At 44.0% G+C, this 18,354-nt stretch overlaps 1 protein-coding gene across 4 annotated transcripts in view; it reads right to left on the bottom strand.

Annotated features, from left to right (window-relative positions):
* The window catches only part of tbkbp1 (TBK1 binding protein 1), a 72,581-nt gene that overhangs the window by 28,809 nt on the left and 25,418 nt on the right, over positions 1 to 18,354 (bottom strand). For all 4 annotated transcript variants that reach the window (XM_055912676.1, XM_055912704.1, XM_055912611.1 and 1 more), the window contains exons 2-4: positions 11,799 to 12,042; positions 3,528 to 3,653; positions 431 to 535 (exon numbers count right to left, since the gene is read on the bottom strand). In XM_055912676.1, coding sequence (XP_055768651.1) covers positions 431 to 535; positions 3,528 to 3,653; positions 11,799 to 12,026 — 459 coding nt within the window. In that variant the 5' untranslated portion in view covers positions 12,027 to 12,042. The remainder of the gene's footprint in view (positions 1 to 430; positions 536 to 3,527; positions 3,654 to 11,798; positions 12,043 to 18,354) is intronic.

Below are 18,354 nucleotides of genomic sequence, written 5' to 3'. Positions count from 1 at the left end.
TCTGCTTTATTGGGATTCGATCAGGCTTGTAACCAGGTAGAACACACAGGCTGGGGTAGAAGCATGGCCTCATAATTAATCATGAGAAACCCTCTACTGATATAGGGCCTCTGAACAGCTGCTTGGGGTTAGGCAAGGCTCTAGACCCCCTGTCGTCATTGCAACTTAGGGAAAGTGTTCAAATAAATAATTAAAGTTCCAAAAAAGTTTTAATATGAATATTTAATATCATTATATGGATGTTCAAAAAGCATTTTGGGAACATTTGTGGATATATCGTAGATTGGTTGGATGGAGGGAGGGAGGGATGCAGGGATGAAGAAGTGGATGGATGGAAGGTAGGAAGGAAGGAGGGATGCAGGGATGGGACATGGCTGGATTGAAGGGTGGAGGGACGCAGAGATGAAGGTATGGCATGGAGGTATCTGACCATTTTGTCAAGGTCTCTCTGGAGGTTGCTCTTCTCCATGTGGATTTTCTCATAGGCCTGAATCACATCCTCCAGCTGCTCCTCACGCTCTTTCCTCTTCTGGGCCTGGGGGAGAGAGGGGAGGGAACAGAGAGAGAGAGTAAGAGAGAAAGAGAAAGGGAGAGAGAGATGAGGAATTATATGACTGAAGGGCCAGACACAATTTCCTGTTTTGATTCATGTCACTGTTGAAACTTCTTAGAAACAAAACAGATTCACTTGTTTATTTGAGTTTGTTTAAAAAAAATGTTTCTCTCAGTCTGAAGCCTGAACAAATATTGCATAATGATCCTTATACAGGACAACTTCAGACAGTGTTAGTGTCAACAACAAAACAATTATGTATTTGTCACATTTGGTGAATTTCAGCAGGTGTAGATTTTACTGTGAAATGCGTACTTATGAGCCCTTTCCCAAAATTGCAGAGTTAAAAAGTAAGAACATTAGCAAATATAATATAGTAACACAACAAATAACGAGGCTATATAGAAGGAGTACCGGCACGAGGTATGAGGTAGCTGAGTACTTCTTTAGGGGTAAAAGTGACTAGGCAATCAGGATAGATAATAAACAGAGTAGCAGAAGCATGAAAGTGTGTGTATGGGTGTGTGTGTGTGGCATCAATATGCATGTGTGTGTGTTGGAGTGTCAGTGTAGTGTGTGTGAGTGAGTGAGTGAGTTTGGGTAGAGTCCAGTGAGTGTGCATAGAGTCAGTCTTAGAGAGTCAGTGACTCTATGCACAGGTCAATGAAATAGTCTGGGTAACCATTTTATTAACTGTTCAGCAGTTTTATGGCTTGTGGGTAGAAGCTGTTCAGGTGCCTTTTGGTCCCAGACTTGGTGCTCCGGTACCGCTTGCCGTGATCGAACCTTGCGGGGGTTCGCCACTGTATATGGCATGGGTGGCTGGGGTCTTTGACAATTTTCCTTCCTCTGACACCGTCTGGTATAGAGGTTCTGGGTGGCAGGGAAGTAGGCCCCAGTGATGTACTCGGCCATTCCCACCACCCTCTGTAGCACCTTGCGATCGAAGGCGGTTGCCATACCAAGCGGTGATGTAGCCAGTCAATATGCTCTCAATGGTGCACCTGTACAACTTTTTGAGGATCTGAGGGGCCATGCCAAATCTTTCCAACCTGCTCCACAACAGCTCCGTCGATGTGGAAGCTACCCCCTCCGTTTCCTGTAGTCCACGCTCAGCACCGTTGTCTTGCTGACGTTGAGGGAGAGGTTGTTGTCCTCGCACCACACTGCCAGGTTTCAGACCTCCTCCCTGTAGGCTGTCTCATTGTCATTGGTGATCAGGCTTATCACTGTGTTGTCAGCAAACTTAATGATGGTAGAGTTGTGCATGGCCATACAGTTGTGGATGAACAGGGAGTACAGGAGGGGATTAAGCACACACCCCTGAGGGGCCCCCATGTTGAGGGTCAGCATGGCAGATGTGTTGTTACCTACTCTCACCACCTGGGGGCGCCTGTCAGAAGGTCCAGGATCCAGTTGCAGAGGGGGGTGTTCAGTCTCCAGGGTTCCGAGCTTGGTGATGAGCTTGGAGGGGACTATGGTGTTGAACGCTGAGCTGTAGTCAGTGATGGTGCCATCACCAGCCTTTCATGGTTACAGTGTCTCCCAGACAGTCTCGACAGCCTTTACATGTATTCTCATTCCATCAATTACTTTCAACATTGAGACAAAAGACTTTGCAACAATAGTATCTTGGTTACTTTTACATCCACAGATCAAGGCCCGTATTCATAAAGCATCTCGCAGTAGGATAGGCCATAGAATCTTATTCATTATTATCTAAAAGGCTAAACTGATCCTATATCAACACTCCTACTCTGAGACTCTTTGTGAACATGGGCCCTGTCTGATAACTAGGTTGTCAAAGTCATAGAAACTCATTACTGATAATGTATGTGGGAGACATGGTGGGCAAATGGATAGATGACTTTGGAAGAAGACAAATGAAAGAGATCAAGATGGAAACAAAGGAGGGGGCGGGAAAGCATCTGATGAGAGAGAGAGAGAGAAAGAGACCTAGAAAGGAAGAGAGAAAGAGAGCGAGGGAGACAGAGAAAGAGTGAGAGAGAGAGAGAGAGAGAGAGAGAGAAAGTCAGAAAAAGAGAGAGGGAAAGAGAGAAAGGGAGCTAGGACAAAGAGAGATATGACATTCCTGGATGCTTGAGCAGAGAATTATTCAGCAGCAGCGTGTCTATGGTAACACACTGAAATCACGGCCAAGGTGAGCCAGGCTGTCAACATCGTGACTAAGAGGAGTGGATAGCTGTGTGGATAGCAACCATCGTCTTCATACAGGGGTGGACTGGGACCAGAAATCAGCCCTGGCATTTCTAACACACCCATTTCTTTCTTTGAGGCCCCCATTATTAACCAGATAATGAGAATTTTGTGCAACAAAAAAAATGAGTTAGACAGGCCCACTAAGCTGAAAATGGACCAGACAAGTCCGCCCCTAGTTTACTAGGTGGAAGCCACCGTTTCAGGTTAGCAGGGGAAGCAAAAAGTGCCTTGACTGAGTATGGAGCATACTCGCTGAGGCGTGACACATTCAATCTTTTATAAAAGCCCGTGTTGCAGCGCTGTGACCTTGTGTCTTCCATGGGCACGCTTTGTCTCGCTCCCCATAAACCACTTCCTCCCTCTCGCTCTTTTTTTCTCTCACAGCTTCGTATACTCCCTCCACACCGCTCCCCTTCACCTCTCCTCTCTTGCCTCTCCTTCCTCTCTCAGCAATAGACAAAGTGATATACAATTTTTTTTACAAGGAAGAATAGAGTAGTTATTTTGTTTTATGGCCAGAGGAAACACTGCTCTAGCAATGTTTACACTGTGTACAAACTAATGCCTGCTCCCACGCACTTATTCTGAAAACCAAAAGCATCTACCTAAGAGTGGAGGCTACCTGATAATAACGGTACGTTTTCACAATTCGCAAAATCATCCTGTGATTTGATTTTACCATGGAAAGGACAGCAACTGCCTTTCATAAATACTGCATTGTGGGTGGAATTAAATTAAGCCCCTGGTGTCTCACCTCGTGAGTGAGGGCGTTGACTCTCTGTTGCAGGTTGCCGTTCTCTGACTGCAGCAGGACATTCTCCTTGGACTCAAAGCTGCAGTAGGAGTTCCTGTCCCCCCCAAACTCACTGATCATTGGGAACTGAGAAGGGAGAGAGAATCATGGCATTATGTACACATACATACAGGGGAAAAAAGGGGGATAATTTTGCTGTGGTAGCCATGCTGGTTAAGTGTGCCTTGAATTCTAAATAAATCACTGACAGTGTCACCAGCAAAGCACCCCCACACCGTCACACCTCCTCCTCCATGCTTCACAGTGGGAACCACATATGTGGAGATCATCCGTTCACCTACTCTGCGTCTCACAAAGACACGGCGGTTGGAACCAAAAAATCTCAAATTTGGAGTCATCAGACCAAAGGACAGATTTCTACTGGTATAATGTCTATTGCTCATGTTTCTTGGCCCAAGCAAGTCTCTTCTTATTATTGGTGTCCTTTAGTGGTTTCTTTGCAGCAATTCAACCATGAAGGCCTGATTCACACAGTCTCCTCTGAACAGTTGATGTTGAGATGTGTCTGTTACTTGTACTCTGTGAAGCATTTATTTAGGCTGCAATCTGAGGTGCAGTTAACTCTAATGAACTTATCCTCTGCAGCAGAGGTAACTCTGGGTCTTCCTTTCCTATGACGGTCCTCATAAAAGCCCGTTTCAGCATAGAGCTTGATGCTTTTTGCGACTGCACTTGAAGAAACTTTCCTTGACATTTTCCAAATTGACTGACCTTCATATCTTAAAGTAATGATGGACTGTTGTTTCTCTTTGCTTATTTGATCTGTTCTTGACATAATATTGACCTACCTTGTCACAACACACCTGATTGGCTCAAACGCATTAAGAAGGAAAGAAATTCCACAAATTAACTTTTAACAAGGCACACCTGTTAATTGAAATGCATTCCAGGTGACTACCTCATGAAGATGGTTGAGAGAATGCCAAGACTGTGCAAAGCTGTCATCAAGGTAAAGGGTGGCTCTTTGAAGAATCTCAAATATAAAATATATATTTTGTTTAACACTTCAGTTTTTTGGTTACTACATGATTCCATATATGCTATTTAATAGTTTTGATGTCTTCACTATTATTCTACAATGTAGAAAATAGTAAAAATAAAGAAAAACACTGGAATGAGTAGGTGTGTCCAAAATTTTGACTGGTACTGTACCTGTGTAAAATAATAATTCAATCTAGTTAGACATTACAGATGTAGGATCTTCATTTGAGTCAGTTTGTTACAGCTGGAAAGTAATGCTGCAGCAACAGGATATGTGGATTATTATGTAGATTATAAGTAATGGACATTTTTGTAGGGGGTGATCCATTTTTCTTGTAAGGGAAAATCAAAGGGCAAATTGCAAACTTCAGAAGCCTTTTTAAACCTCAAATACACTACGTCTTTTACATTTCTTGCGGGAAAGTTCTCCTGCAACACGGCGATCCTATATTGTTAGAGAAATACAGAGAAAAACAGCATAGAGGGACAACATGAGTGAGTTGAGCATCTGGGGAAACCACACAAAATAGGGACAACACAAGTTATATAATATAACCAGAAAGCAAATGATGGTTCCATCTTACAGCGCGTCTCTCTTTTGGAGTACCTAAATGAATTTAATCATTCAGTGAGGTTGACGTGAGGAACAAACAGACATTTTCCATTTGGAGAAACACTTCTTTCTACTCAGGCTGAATTAGCAGAGCGTGTTGGAACTCTGGAAGGAAGTCTCCAGGGCCACACAGTCGTCACACTGTGAAGCACCAGCCACTCTAAAACATGGGCGTCAGTTGGGTATGGCAGGGTATGGCAGTCACCATAACCTAGCTCAAGACAACAAATGTAAAGTAGGCTAAAATCAGTCCAATCCCGATTTAAAATGCAATGTCTGTTTAACGTATTGTCTGGCTGTTTAGCGTATTTGCTGACTGGCTTTAGAACCATGCGCAGCATTGCTTGGAGAGCAGCTGCCAGCCTGCATCCTTGTCTCTCACTTTTAGGAAGCAAAGAGCAGAGACAGTGACAGTTTGTTTTGTGAGTCAGCCATTTAGACAGTGCGCCGATTGCTTTGAATTTGATGTCGGCATTTGAACTTGGCCTTGTAAGCCTGGTTGTAATCTGATAGCCAGGGGCTGAATTGGGAGGTGGGAGGTGGGGAAACCCTCTTTTTCAGTGACCATTCAAAACCAAAAGCTATTTTATTACCATTAAAATATAGGTAGCTGGGGCGGCAGCGTAGCCTAGTGGTTAGAGCGTTGGACTAGTAACCGGAAGGTTGCAAGTTCAAATCCCCGAGCTGACAAGGTACAAATCTGTCGTTCTGCCCCTGAACAGGCAGTTAACCCACTGTTCCTAGGCCGTCATTGAAAATAAGAATTTGTTCTTAACTGACTTGCCTAGTTAAATAAAGGTAAAAAAAAAAAAAAAAAAAAAAATAGGTAGCTGTAGGCTTAATGGATATTTATTCATCCAGTAGGCTAGTGCAATTTTGGTTTCATGTATTGGTATTCATGTACTTGCTCTTTAGCGCATTTTGGCTTCAAAGACAATAACAATTGTAGACTATAACAAATTGTACATTGTCATGCAGTGACAGAATGAGAATTGAGATCATGCAAATCATTCATTATTACTTAGTTGGGCTAACTTTAAAAAAACGTTTTGCTGTAGGCCGACTCCATCATCATCCTCTGGCTGTATCCCTAAGCCAACAAGTTTTCACAGTCTCACTGCAGAATTAGACGTTCATCCACGTTCCCCAAACGTCAAATTTGCTCCTGCTGCTCTGTATCGTTCCATTTCTCCAAACGTCACATTTCAAAGTTAAGTTTAGGCGCTCATTCTGAATGGTTAAAGTAAGGGTTAAGGTTTGTGATAGGGTTAAAACCAAAAATAAAAAACCACTGTCCACGACTGGGTTTGAACACGCAACCTTCTGATCTATCACCAAAAGTCAAGTCTACTTGATGGTAATAGCGCTCACTGTTGCCCCTAGTGGCCAGTTTTGAAGGCATTTCCGACATCAGAACATGCATAGATGTCCAACTTCGGTCAATCTTGAATGACTGGGCTGCCCTAATCCCTACCTGTAGCCTACCTGCCTCTGGTATAATGAATTTCCACCTCTCATTCTATCAGTCTTGCTTGTCCATCTTCCTCAATTCAAATTAAATATTGCTACGTTAGCTATAGTGTGGATGTAGAGCTGTTTTTTAAAAATAAAAAGCACCCAGATAGTGCAACTACTGCATAGGCAACACAATAATATCAGACAGAGACAGACTGGCCCGGGGGAAAAATGTGTGAGCCGCCCCCTCATTGCTATGTTGCAATATCAATATTTGTTGATTCAAAATGTTTCAATATTCTCTGAGCCTAGATCCTGGATACAATGTTTCAATATTCTCAGAGCTACCTTGTTGATACAATTCTTCAATATTCGCAGAAGGTTTCCCTTCCCTGGCGAATAATGCAGACAGGCAAATGCAAAAGTGAGCGGGAAGCACACAAGACAACGTTGGTGGGGGGCCCAGGAGACAATGACACTGTCGCAATAGCCTACACTGTATGAGTCCCTGTCGATTGTAGACTTAATTAAGTAAGTCCTTTGATGTATTCAGGGGTGCATTTTTGGCCCCCCCCCCAGTTTTATCATTGGAATCTGATACAAAACGAGGCAACGGTGTGCTTTAGGACCATGCGGACGCCCCCGAACCCCCCCCTATATTTATTTTTTATTTCACCTTTATTTAACCAGGTAGGCCAGTTGAGAACAAGTTCTCATTTACAACTGCGACCTGGCCAAGATAAAGCAAAGCAGGGCGACAAAAACAACTACACCGAGTTACACATGGGATAAACAAACATACAGTCAATAACACAATAGAAAAATCTGTATACAGTGTGTGTAAATGAATTAAGGAGGTAAGGCAATAAATAGGCGAATAGTGGCGAAGTAATTACAATTTAGCAATTTACACTGGAGTGATATATGTGCAGATGAGGATGTGCAAGTAGAAATACTGGTGTGCAAAAGAGCAAAAAAAAGTAAATAAAAACAATATGGGGATGAGGTAGGTAGTTGGATGGGCTATTTACAGATGGCTGTGTACAGCTGCAGTGATCGAGAAGCTGCTCTGACAGCTGACACTTAAAGTTAGTGAGGGAGATATAAGTCTCCAACATCAGTGATTTTTGCAATTTGTTCCAGGCTTGGGGATGACCAGTGAAATATACCTGCTGGAGCGCGTGCTATGGGTGGGTGTTGCTATGGTGACCAGTGAGCAGAGATAAGGTGGAGCTTTACCTAGCAAAGACTTGTATGATGTGCAAGTAGAAATACTGGTGTGCAAAAGAGCAAAAAAAGTAAATACAAATGTTATGGGGATGACCTGGAGCCAGCGGGTTTGGCGACGAATATGTAGCGAGGACCAGCCAACGAGAGCATACAGGTCGCAGTGGTGGATAGTATATGGGGCTTTGGTGACAAAACGGATGGCACTGTGATAGACTGCATCCAATTTGCTGAGTAGAGTGTTGGAGGCTATTTTGTAAATGACATCGCCGAAGTCAAGGATCGGTAGGATAGTCAGTTTTACGAGGGTATGTTTGGCAGCATGAGTGAAGTAGGCTTTGTTGTGAAATAGGAAGCCGATTCTAGATTTAACTTTGGATTGGAGATGCTTAATGTGAGTCTGGAAGGAGAGTTTATAGTCTAGCCAGACATCTAAGTATTTATAGTTGTCCACATATTCTAAGTCAGAACCGTCCAGAGTAGTGATGCTAGTCGGGCGGGCAGGTGCGGGCAGCGATCGGTTGAAGAGCATGCATTTAGTTTTACTAGCATTTAAGAGCAGTTGGAGGCCACGGAAGGAGTGTTTTATGGCATTGAAACTCGTTTGGAAAGAAGGGCCAGATGTCCAAAGAAGGGCCAGATGTGTACAGAATGGTGTCGTCTGCGTAGAGGTGGATCAAAGAATCACCCGCAGCAAGAGCGACATCATTGATATATACAGAGAAAAGAGTCGGCCTGAGAAGTTGTGACTCGATAGCGTGTATTATGCTTATATTTAATGTTGCACTGTATGCGCCATTACACAAGTAAATTAGTTAATTTATGATGAGGTTGACAGTTGTAGTTGACATTGTACACGCAGTTTCACAGACCTTTAAGCCAAATATTGCAGTGATAATTAATGTCTGGGGTAATTTTTGTTTGTTTTTGCTGTTCTCCATATCATTTTGAGTTTTTCAATTGTGTTGAAATACAGTAAATGAGCCTGAAAGTTCCTAAAAATTCCTTGGGGGAATCGACCCCCCCCCACCCCACTTTGCCATACCCTAGGTTTAGCTGAACTGATGCCACTGATCTCAACTCTCTACTTGTCATCCATCTTACTTTAAGCCAGCCTTAACATTGGAGAAAACATTTTCATATCTGCAACTCAGATTCAGACCAACTAATTCCTCACATTTGTGCAATTTCGGAAAGACCAATCGCATTATCAAAAAAAAGCACAGACTAGCTACGTAATCTATTTATACAGGCACAGAACATCATATTTAGTAGGAATCTCGGCACCCAGAACCAAATCTTGCTGTTCTATTTCATCTGTCACAAGAGAATAATTCAGTACTAAACAAATCAACACATTCTTTTTTGGGGTGATTAAAACTGAACAAACTGTTATTTTAATAAAGACTTTATAGGCATTCAACCGCACTGCAACCTTATGGAGGCCAAAAGCCTTGAGTGCCAGCTGCTTTCCTAATGGACAGTCTGTTACTGAGGGTACATACATCTGGGGGGGCAGGACAGAGACAAAAATAGCAATCTCAAGCCCCGAAGGCACTCTCTACATCACCCTCCCGCTCACTCTCTTCTCCTCTCGTTCTTTCTCTCTCTCTCTTGCCCTTCGCTCTGTACCTTGTTCTTCACCCATCTCTCTCTCTTCCTCCACCCCTCTCTCTCCATCCTGTCCCCTTTCTCTCCTCTCTTTCATCCCACCTGCAGCGCTGTCCCACAGGGTCACATTAGAGTCCCCCCTGCCAGGTGGGACAGCTCAGACCGTTCATCTGCTGCTCCAGCTGTGTTCCTTTACACTACTTCTCTGCTACTCCATGCATGTAGAGAGCGGGATACTGAGACCCTCGTCCCTCACATGCAACACGCAACAGTGGTAGTCATCAACATAGGGCATATGGAAGCTAGATTCGTCAGTAAGTAGCCTTGCACGAGACTTGGCGTCTGCGAGCTGGAACAACTCATAGGAGCAGCAGCCTCCTTTTTCTGTAGCATGAGGCAGCTTGATGTACAAGTACACCCCCTGGACAGGACGCTAGTCTATCGCAGGGCCTTACCCCCAAAATATCTCCTTAATGCTGAGTGCTAAGAAAAGATGCATTGGGTCACATTTTTACAGTCTATGGTACGACTCGGCCGGGGATCAAACTCTCAACCTTCCAATATCAGGGTGGACACTCTAACCACAACGCCGTCAGTAAGTAAGTGAGACTCCTGGGCAATTCCACGTTTAAAAACAAAAACCATTGATATAAAAGTTTAACAAACCATTCAAACTATGCACAATGACTACTTTGAACAATTGACACAGTAAAAATATACACAGTACCAGTCAAAAGCTTAGACACATACTTTGTATTTGAGATTCTTAAAAAGTAGCAACCATTTGCCTTGATGACAGCTTTGCACACTCTTGGCATTCTCTCAACCAGCTTCATGAGGTAGTCACCTGGAAGGCATTTCAATTAACAGGTGTGCCTTGTTAAAAGTTAATTTGTGGAATTTCTTTCCTTCTTAATGCGTTTCAGACAATCAGTTGTGTTGTGACAAGGTAGGGGTGGTAAACAGAAGATAGCCCTGTTTGGTAAAATAAATAAAAAGTCCATATTATGGCAAGAACAGCTCAAATAAGCAAAGATAAACAACAGTCCATCATTACTTTAAGACATGAAGGTCAGTCAATACCGAAAATGTTTTGAAACTTTGAAAGTTTCTTCAAGTGCATTCGCAAAAACCATCAAGCTCTATGATGAAACTGGCTCTCATGAGGACTGCCACAGGAAAGGAAGACCCAGAGTTACCTCTGCTGCACAGGATAAGTTCATTAGAGTTAACTGCACCTCAGATTGCAGCCCAAATAAATGCTTCACAGTGTTCAAGTAACAGACACATCTTAACATCAACTGTTCAGAGGAGACTGAATGAATCAGGCCTTCAGGGTCGAAATGGTGCAAAGAAATCACTACTAAAGGACACCAATAATAAGAAGATACTTGCTTGCGCCAAGAAACACGAGCAATGGACATTAGACCGGTGGAAAATCTGTCTTTTGGTCTGATGTGTGTGTTAACTTTTGACTGTGCAGATGCAAAGTGTGTAAACTGAATTACGGTAAAATCTCCCTCAGTTTTATTCTGTTACCAAACTTTGAATCTGCACAGTTCCTCCTGTAAATGTGTTTTTGTAGGGCCTCCTGAGTGGCGCAGTGGTCTAAGGCACTGCATTGCAGTTGCTAGTTGTGCCACTAGAGATCCTGGTTTGAGTCCAGTCTTTGTTACAGCCGGCCGCGACAGGGAGACCCATGGCCCAGCGTTGTCTGGGTTATCAGAGGGTTTGGCCAGGAAGGGATGTCCTTGTCCCATTGTGCTCTAGCGACTCCTGTGGCGGGCCAGGCGCATGCATGCTGACATGGTCGTCAGGTGTACGTTAATTCCTCCGACACATTGGTGCGGCTGGCTTCCGGGTTAAGCGTGCATTGTGTCAAGCAGTGCAGCTTGGTTGGGTCGTGTTTCGGAGGACGCATGGCTCTCGACCTTCGCCCTTCCCGAGTCCGTACGGGAGTTGCAGCGATGAGACAAGACTGTGACTACCAAATAGATACCACGAAATTGGGGGAAAAAGGGGTGAAAGAAAAAAAAAATGTTTTTGTAAGATTTTTTAAAAGTAGTCCTTGTCCATAGAATTCTATGGTTTGTTATACTTTGAAATCAATGGTTTTAGTTTGGTATACATTTGAAAGTGAAAAATTGCAGTCTCAGCGTAATTCCGTTACCATGGCATTTCTCTCTTCTAACTCCTATTCCAGGAGTTTGTCCTTCCCAGAAACATCTCAGACCCCTAACTGGAGCTCAGAGTATTTCCTGGTCATGTCACATGGTCAGGATCAGGAAAAGCTCATCTGTCAACCTATCAGCTCTGTGGCCTACCTTGATCTCGTAGATCTTGAGCTTCCTCTTAATGCCGCTGTTCTCTCTCTCCAGGCCCGCCAGCCGTGTCTTGATGTCCTGGTAGGCGGTGATGAGTGTGAAGTGGGATGCGGAGTACATGTCTTCAGGGAGGGGTGAGGAGGACCAGCCCACGTCGCTACAGCCGTCCTCTTTTAAGCCCTCGCCACCTCCCAGCAGCCTAAGCTCACCGCCGAATAGAGACTCCATTTCCCAGAGCCTCAACCTGCCAAAGGAAGAGAGAGAGATAATTAGTATGAAGATACACTACATGACCAAAAGTATGTGGAAACCTGCTTGTCAAACATGTCGTTCCAAAATCATGGGCATTAATATGGAGTTAGTCCCCCCTTTGCTCTACAACAGCCTCCACTCTTCTGGGAAGGCTTTCCACTAGATGCTGGAACATTGCTGCGGGGACTTGCTTCCATTCAGCCACAAGAGCATTAGTGAGGTCGGGCACTGATTTTGGGCGATTAGGCCTGGCTCGCAGTCGCCGTTCCAAATCATCTCAAAGGTGTTCAATGGGGTTGAAGTCAGGGCTCTGTGCAGGCCAGTCAAGTTACTCCACACCGTTTACTTGGCTCATCGCGCTCTAGCGACTCCTTGTGACGGGCCGGACACCGGCAGGCTGACTTCGGTCGTCAGTTGAACAGTGTTTCCTCTGACACATTGGTGCGGCTGGCTTCCCGGTTAAGCGGGCAGGTGTTAAGAAGCGCGGTTTGGCGGGTCATGTTTCGGGGGACCCATGACTCAACCTTCGCCTCCCGAGCCCATTGGAGAGTTGCAGCTATGAGACAAGATCGAAATTGGGGATAAAATATAGATATAAAGTTACTCCACACCGATCTCGACAAACCATTTCTGTATGGATCTTGCTTTGTACACTGAGCATTGTCATGCTGAAACAGGAAAGGGCCTTCCCCCAACTGTTGACACAAAGTTGGATGCTCAGAATCGTCTAGAATGTCATTGTATGCTGTAGCGTTAAGATTTCTCTTCACTGGAACTAAGGGGCCTAGCCCGAACCATGAACAGTCCCAGACCATTATTCCTCCTCCACCAAACTTTACAGTTGGCACTATGCATTCGGGCAGGTAGCATTCTCCTGGCATCCGCCAAACCTAGATTTGTCTGTCGGACTGCCAGATGGTGAAGCGTGATTCATCACTCCAGAGAAAGCGTTTCCACTGCTCCAGAGTCCAATGGTGGCGAGCTTTACACCACTCCAGCCGGCGCATGGCTGCTCGGCCATGGAAACCCATTTCCTGAAGCTAAACAGTTATTGTGCTGAAGTTGCTTCTTGAGGCAGTTTGGAACTCGGTAGTGAGTATTGCAACCGAGGACAGACAATTTTTACGCGCTACGTGCTTCAGCACTCAGCAGTCCCGTTCTGTGAGTTTGTGTGGCCTACCACTTTGCGGCTGAGCCGTTGTTGCTCCTAGACGTTTCCACTTCACAATAACAGCACTTACAGTTGACCGGGGCAATTCTAGCAGGGCAGAAATGTTACCAACTGACTTGTTGGAAAGGTGAGTGCTTCAGTAAACTGAGCGCTTCAGTAAAGCCATACTACTGTCATTGTTTGTCTATGGAGATTACATGGCAGTGTGCTCGATTTTATACACCTGTCAGCAATGGGCGTGGCTGAATTCCACAAATTTGAAGCGGTGTCCACATACTTTTGCATATATATTGTATGTAGATATGTGTGGTGTGCATCCAGTTGCATCCTTTTTTCGATGCCAAATCCACCACTGGTGTGCATGGCCAAAGAGCTCTGCATAATTTCTGTGTAACACCTGGTCCAGTCTCCACTAACTGTATAAAGGTACTCATACTACAGTAATATTCATAACTGGAGCTTCTGGCTGCTCTCAAATCATCACTCCATGCTTTCAGCATCCTGTCGAAGACATTGCTAAAATGCCAGGAAGGCTAATGCCGCTCCTTGCATGTCTATAAACAGACTCTAATGGGAACTTCCAGACTCTTCTGGCACTGACACTGTAAAATATTCAGTGAGTGAAAGGGCAGTGAGAAGCATAGACGTCAGTGGCGACTGACAAGTTTACAAGCCGCCTCACCACAGTATGTAATGATATTGTGACATTTTTCCCTAGATATCCTATGCTAACACTCTAGGCTAGCCTCATGCTCTGAGCATGCTAGCTAGCCATGCTAACTGACCAACCATGCTAATTCACAGTAACCTGACCTCAGTCTCCTCACGTTCCACCATGACTTTGGGGGGTTAGTTGTCATGGAAGATGAAGTGCACCTACGATGACATCAGTGACCTCTATTTATGTGGCAGTTCACTGCACATGAGCGTCACATAGGCCTACAGGGAGGGTAATCCAACTACTTTAACAAACAGCAGAAAGGTGTGGACCTAACCAATGCAAGATCCAATTGAAATGTCTTTTGAAATGGTGGTAGGACACCTTTTCCGAAATCAAGTCTTTGTGGTATATGTACTACTTGACAACAATACTATAACTGGCCGTGGATACTGTAGTCCATTTGGCTTATAACAGAGGTGTGTAATAAGTTCCAGTGCTGCTTGCTTCGTGAGTCAGGCATTGCCTACTCAGCTATTTTAATCATATCTTTTTACTGCTCTATTCCTTGTGTTTCTACTAAAATGCATCAAGTCTCTAAGAGCTTTGCACACCTGGATTGTACAATATTTGGCATTATTCTTTCAAAAAATTCTTCAAGCTCTGTCAAGTTGATTGTTGATCATTGATGGACAGCCATTTTCAAATCTTGCCATAGATTTTCAAACCGATTTAAGTCAAAACTGTAACTAGGCTTTCAGGAACATTCAATGCCGTCTTGGTAAGCAATTCCAGTGTATATTTGGCCTTGTGTTTTAGGTTATTTTCCTGCTGAAAGGTGAATTTGTCTCCCAGTGTCTGTTGGAAAGCAGACTGAACCAGGTTTTCCTCTAGTATTTTGCCTGTGCTTATAGCTGTGCTATAAGCATGTGCTTATAGTATTCCATTAATTGTTATGTTAAAGAAATCCGTAATCCTGGCCGATTACAAGCATTCACATAACATGATGTAGCCACCACCATGCTTGAAAATATGAAGAGTGGTGTGTTGTGTTCGATTTGCCCCAAACATAACGCTTTGTATTCAGGACAAAAAGTACATTTCTTTGCTACATTTTCTCCAGTTTTACTTTAGTGCCTTGCTGCAAACAGGATGCATGTTTTGGAATATTTTTATTCTGTACAGGTTTCCTTCTTTTCACACTGTAATTTAGGTTAGTATTGTGGAGTAACTACAATGTTGTTGATCCATCCTCAGTTTGCTCATATCATCAACTCTGTAACCGTTTTAAAATCGCCATTGGCCTCATGGTGAAATCCCTGAGCTATTTACTTCCTCTCTGGCAACTGAGTTAGGAAGGACGCCTGTATCTTTGTAGTGATTGGGTGTATTGATACACCCTCCAAAGCCTAATTAATAACTTCACCATGCTCAAAAAGATATTCAATGTATTGTTTTGTTAATTTTTTACAGATCTACTAATTGGTGCCATTCTTTGCGAGGCATTGAAAAACCTCCCTGGCCTTTGTGGTTGAATCTGTGCTTGAAATTCACTGCTCGATTGAGGGACGTTACAGATAATTGTATGGGGTACAGAGATGGGGTAGTCATTATTGAACACAGAATGAGAATATTATTCACAGAATATTATGTGTTTTGTTAAGCACATTTTTACTCCTCAACTTATTTAGGCTTGCCCTCACAAAGGGGTTGAATACTTATTTTCTACAAACTATATTCCACTTTGACATTATGGGGTGTGTGTAGATCAGTGACACAATATCTCAATGTAATCTATTTTAAATGCAGGCTGTAACACAACAAAATATGGAAAAAGTACTGGGGTGTGAATACTTTCTGAAGGCACTGTATATACAGTGGGGCAAAAAGGTATTTAGTCAGCCACCAATTGTGCAAGTTCTACCACTTAAAAAGATGAGAGGCCTGTAATTTTCATCATAGGTACACTTCAACTATGACAGACAAAATGAGAAAAGAAAATCCAGAAAATCACATTGTAGGATTTTTAATGAATTTATTTAAGCAAGATTTCTGGCTCTCACAGAGGCTCCTCTGTCCTCCACTCGTTACCTGTATTAATGGCACCTGTTTGAACTTGTTATCAGTATAAAAGACACCTGTCCACAACCTCAAACAGTCACACTCCAAACTCCACTACGGCCAAGACCAAAGAGCTGTCAAAGGACACCAGAAACAAAATTGTAGACCTGCACCAGGCTGGGAAGACTGAATCTGCAATAGGTAAGCAGCTTGGTTTGAAGAAATCAACTGTGGGGGCAATTATTAGGAAATGGAAGACATACAAGTGTGGAAATGGAAGACATACACTGATAATCTCCCTCGATCTGGGGCTCCACGCAAGATCTCACCCCGTGGGGTCAAAATGATCACAAGAACGGTGGGCAAAAATCCCAGAACCACACGGGGGGACCTAGTGAATGACCTGCAGAGAGCTGGGACCAAAGTAACAAAGCCTACCATCAGTAACACACTACGCCGCCAGGGACTCAAATCCTGCAGTGGCAGACTTGTCCCCCTGCTTAAGCCAGTACATGTCCAGGCCCGTCTGAAGTTTGCTAGAGAGCATTTGGATGATCCAGAAGAAGATTGGGAGAATGTCATATGGTCAGATGAAACCAAAATATAACTTTTTGGTAAAAACTCAACTCGTTGTGTTTGGAGGACAAAGAATGCTGAGTTGCATCCAAAGAACACCATACCTACTGTGAAGCATGGGGGTGGAAACATCATGCTTTGGGGCTGTCTTTCTGCAAAGGGACCAGGACGACTGATCCGTGTAAAGGAAAGAATGAATGGGGCCATGTATCGTGAGATTTTGAGTGAAAACCTCCTTCCATCAGCAAGGGCATTGAAGATGAAACGTGGCTGGGTCTTTCAGCATGACAATGATCCCAAACACACCGCCCGGGCAACAAAGGAGTGGCTTCGTAAGAAGCATTTCAAGGTCCTGGAGTGGCCTAGCCAGTCTCCAGATCTCAACCCCATAGAAAATCTTTGGAGGGAGTTGAAAGTCCGTGTTGCCCAGCAACAGCCCCAAAACATCACTGCTCTAGAGGAGATCTGCATGGAGGAATGGGCCAAAAAAATTTTGCTCTCAGAACAACCTCAATGCGTCATGCGCATGGACTATACAAGGTGTCGAAAGCGTTCCACAGGGATGCTGGCCCATGTTGACTTCAATGCTTCCCACAGTTTTGTAAAGTGGGCTGGATGTCCTTTGGGTGGTGGACCATTCTTGATACACACGCAAAACTGTTGAGCGTGAAAAACCCAGCAGAGTTGCACTTCTTGACACAAACCGGTGTGCCTGGCACCTACTACCTTACCCTGTTCAAAGGCACTTAAATATTTTGTCTTGCCCATTCACCCTCTGAATGGCACACATACACAATCCATGTCTCAAACGGCTCAAGGCTTAATAGGTATTACTGCACTGTCGGAGACAGAAACACAAGCATTTCGCTGCACCTGCGATAACATCTACAAATCTGTGTACCCGACCAATAAACTTTGATTTGGAGAGACAGAGCATTTATCACTGACTGGCCATTCTCTGGCTGCTGCCTACTCAGCTAGCTAGCTTTTCTCCACAAAATATAATCTCTCTCTTTGTCTCTCTCTCTCTCTCTCTGTCACCCCTCACCTCTCTCTCTCAGTACTCTATATCTCTCAGACCTACTGGGCTCCAGCTGCCTCCTCTCCCTGCCTGCTTCATTAGAGCGATTGCTACAGGAAGTCATACATTACCTGGGGCTGAGATGGCACACATTGCACCGGCACACACAGAGACAGAGCGCCGCAGCACTCTCCCGAGAGAAAATCGGCACCGTCTTCCACCTTTTATGGCTGTACTACCGCCATATATAGCACCAGATACTGTGCATACGGGTTAGGTCGCTACAGTAACACACTGACAGAATAGTAGACCTGTGTTTATGTTGTAAAGAAGGAGATTCAGCGTTGTGGTTCAGATTCATCAAAGGACCTCATTAGGGAAGAAATGAATGCTTTATTGATAGTTACTGAAAAATGATGTTATCAGCATGCATAATATTGCATAATCAGTGTCTGTTGTCGCCACCAGCCTTTTGTCTTGTGTGGTGTGCCTGCTATGTGGGGTTAGATATCGATTCTTCTTGAGATCAGATCTGATCTGTGTATGTAAAATCAGTAAATCCCACATAGGTATTCAGTAAATCCCACATAGGGGAGAGTGGGGTACGTTGATCCATTTCTTTACATTCAGCGTCACTCTGTTATTACATTTACATTTTACATTTTAGTCATTTAGCAGACGCTCTTATCCAGAGCGACTTACAGTAGAGTGCATACATTTTACATACTGAGACAAGGATATCCCTACCGGCCAAACCCTCCCTAACCCGGATTGACGCTATGCCAATTGTGCGTCGCCCCACGGACCTCCCGGTTGC

This window comes from Salvelinus fontinalis, chromosome 1 (genome assembly GCF_029448725.1).
Source record: "Salvelinus fontinalis isolate EN_2023a chromosome 1, ASM2944872v1, whole genome shotgun sequence".
Taxonomy (NCBI): Eukaryota; Metazoa; Chordata; class Actinopteri; order Salmoniformes; family Salmonidae; genus Salvelinus; species Salvelinus fontinalis.
Note: the sequence above shows the minus strand (reverse complement) of the source record. Positions and strands in the feature narration are given on the sequence as shown.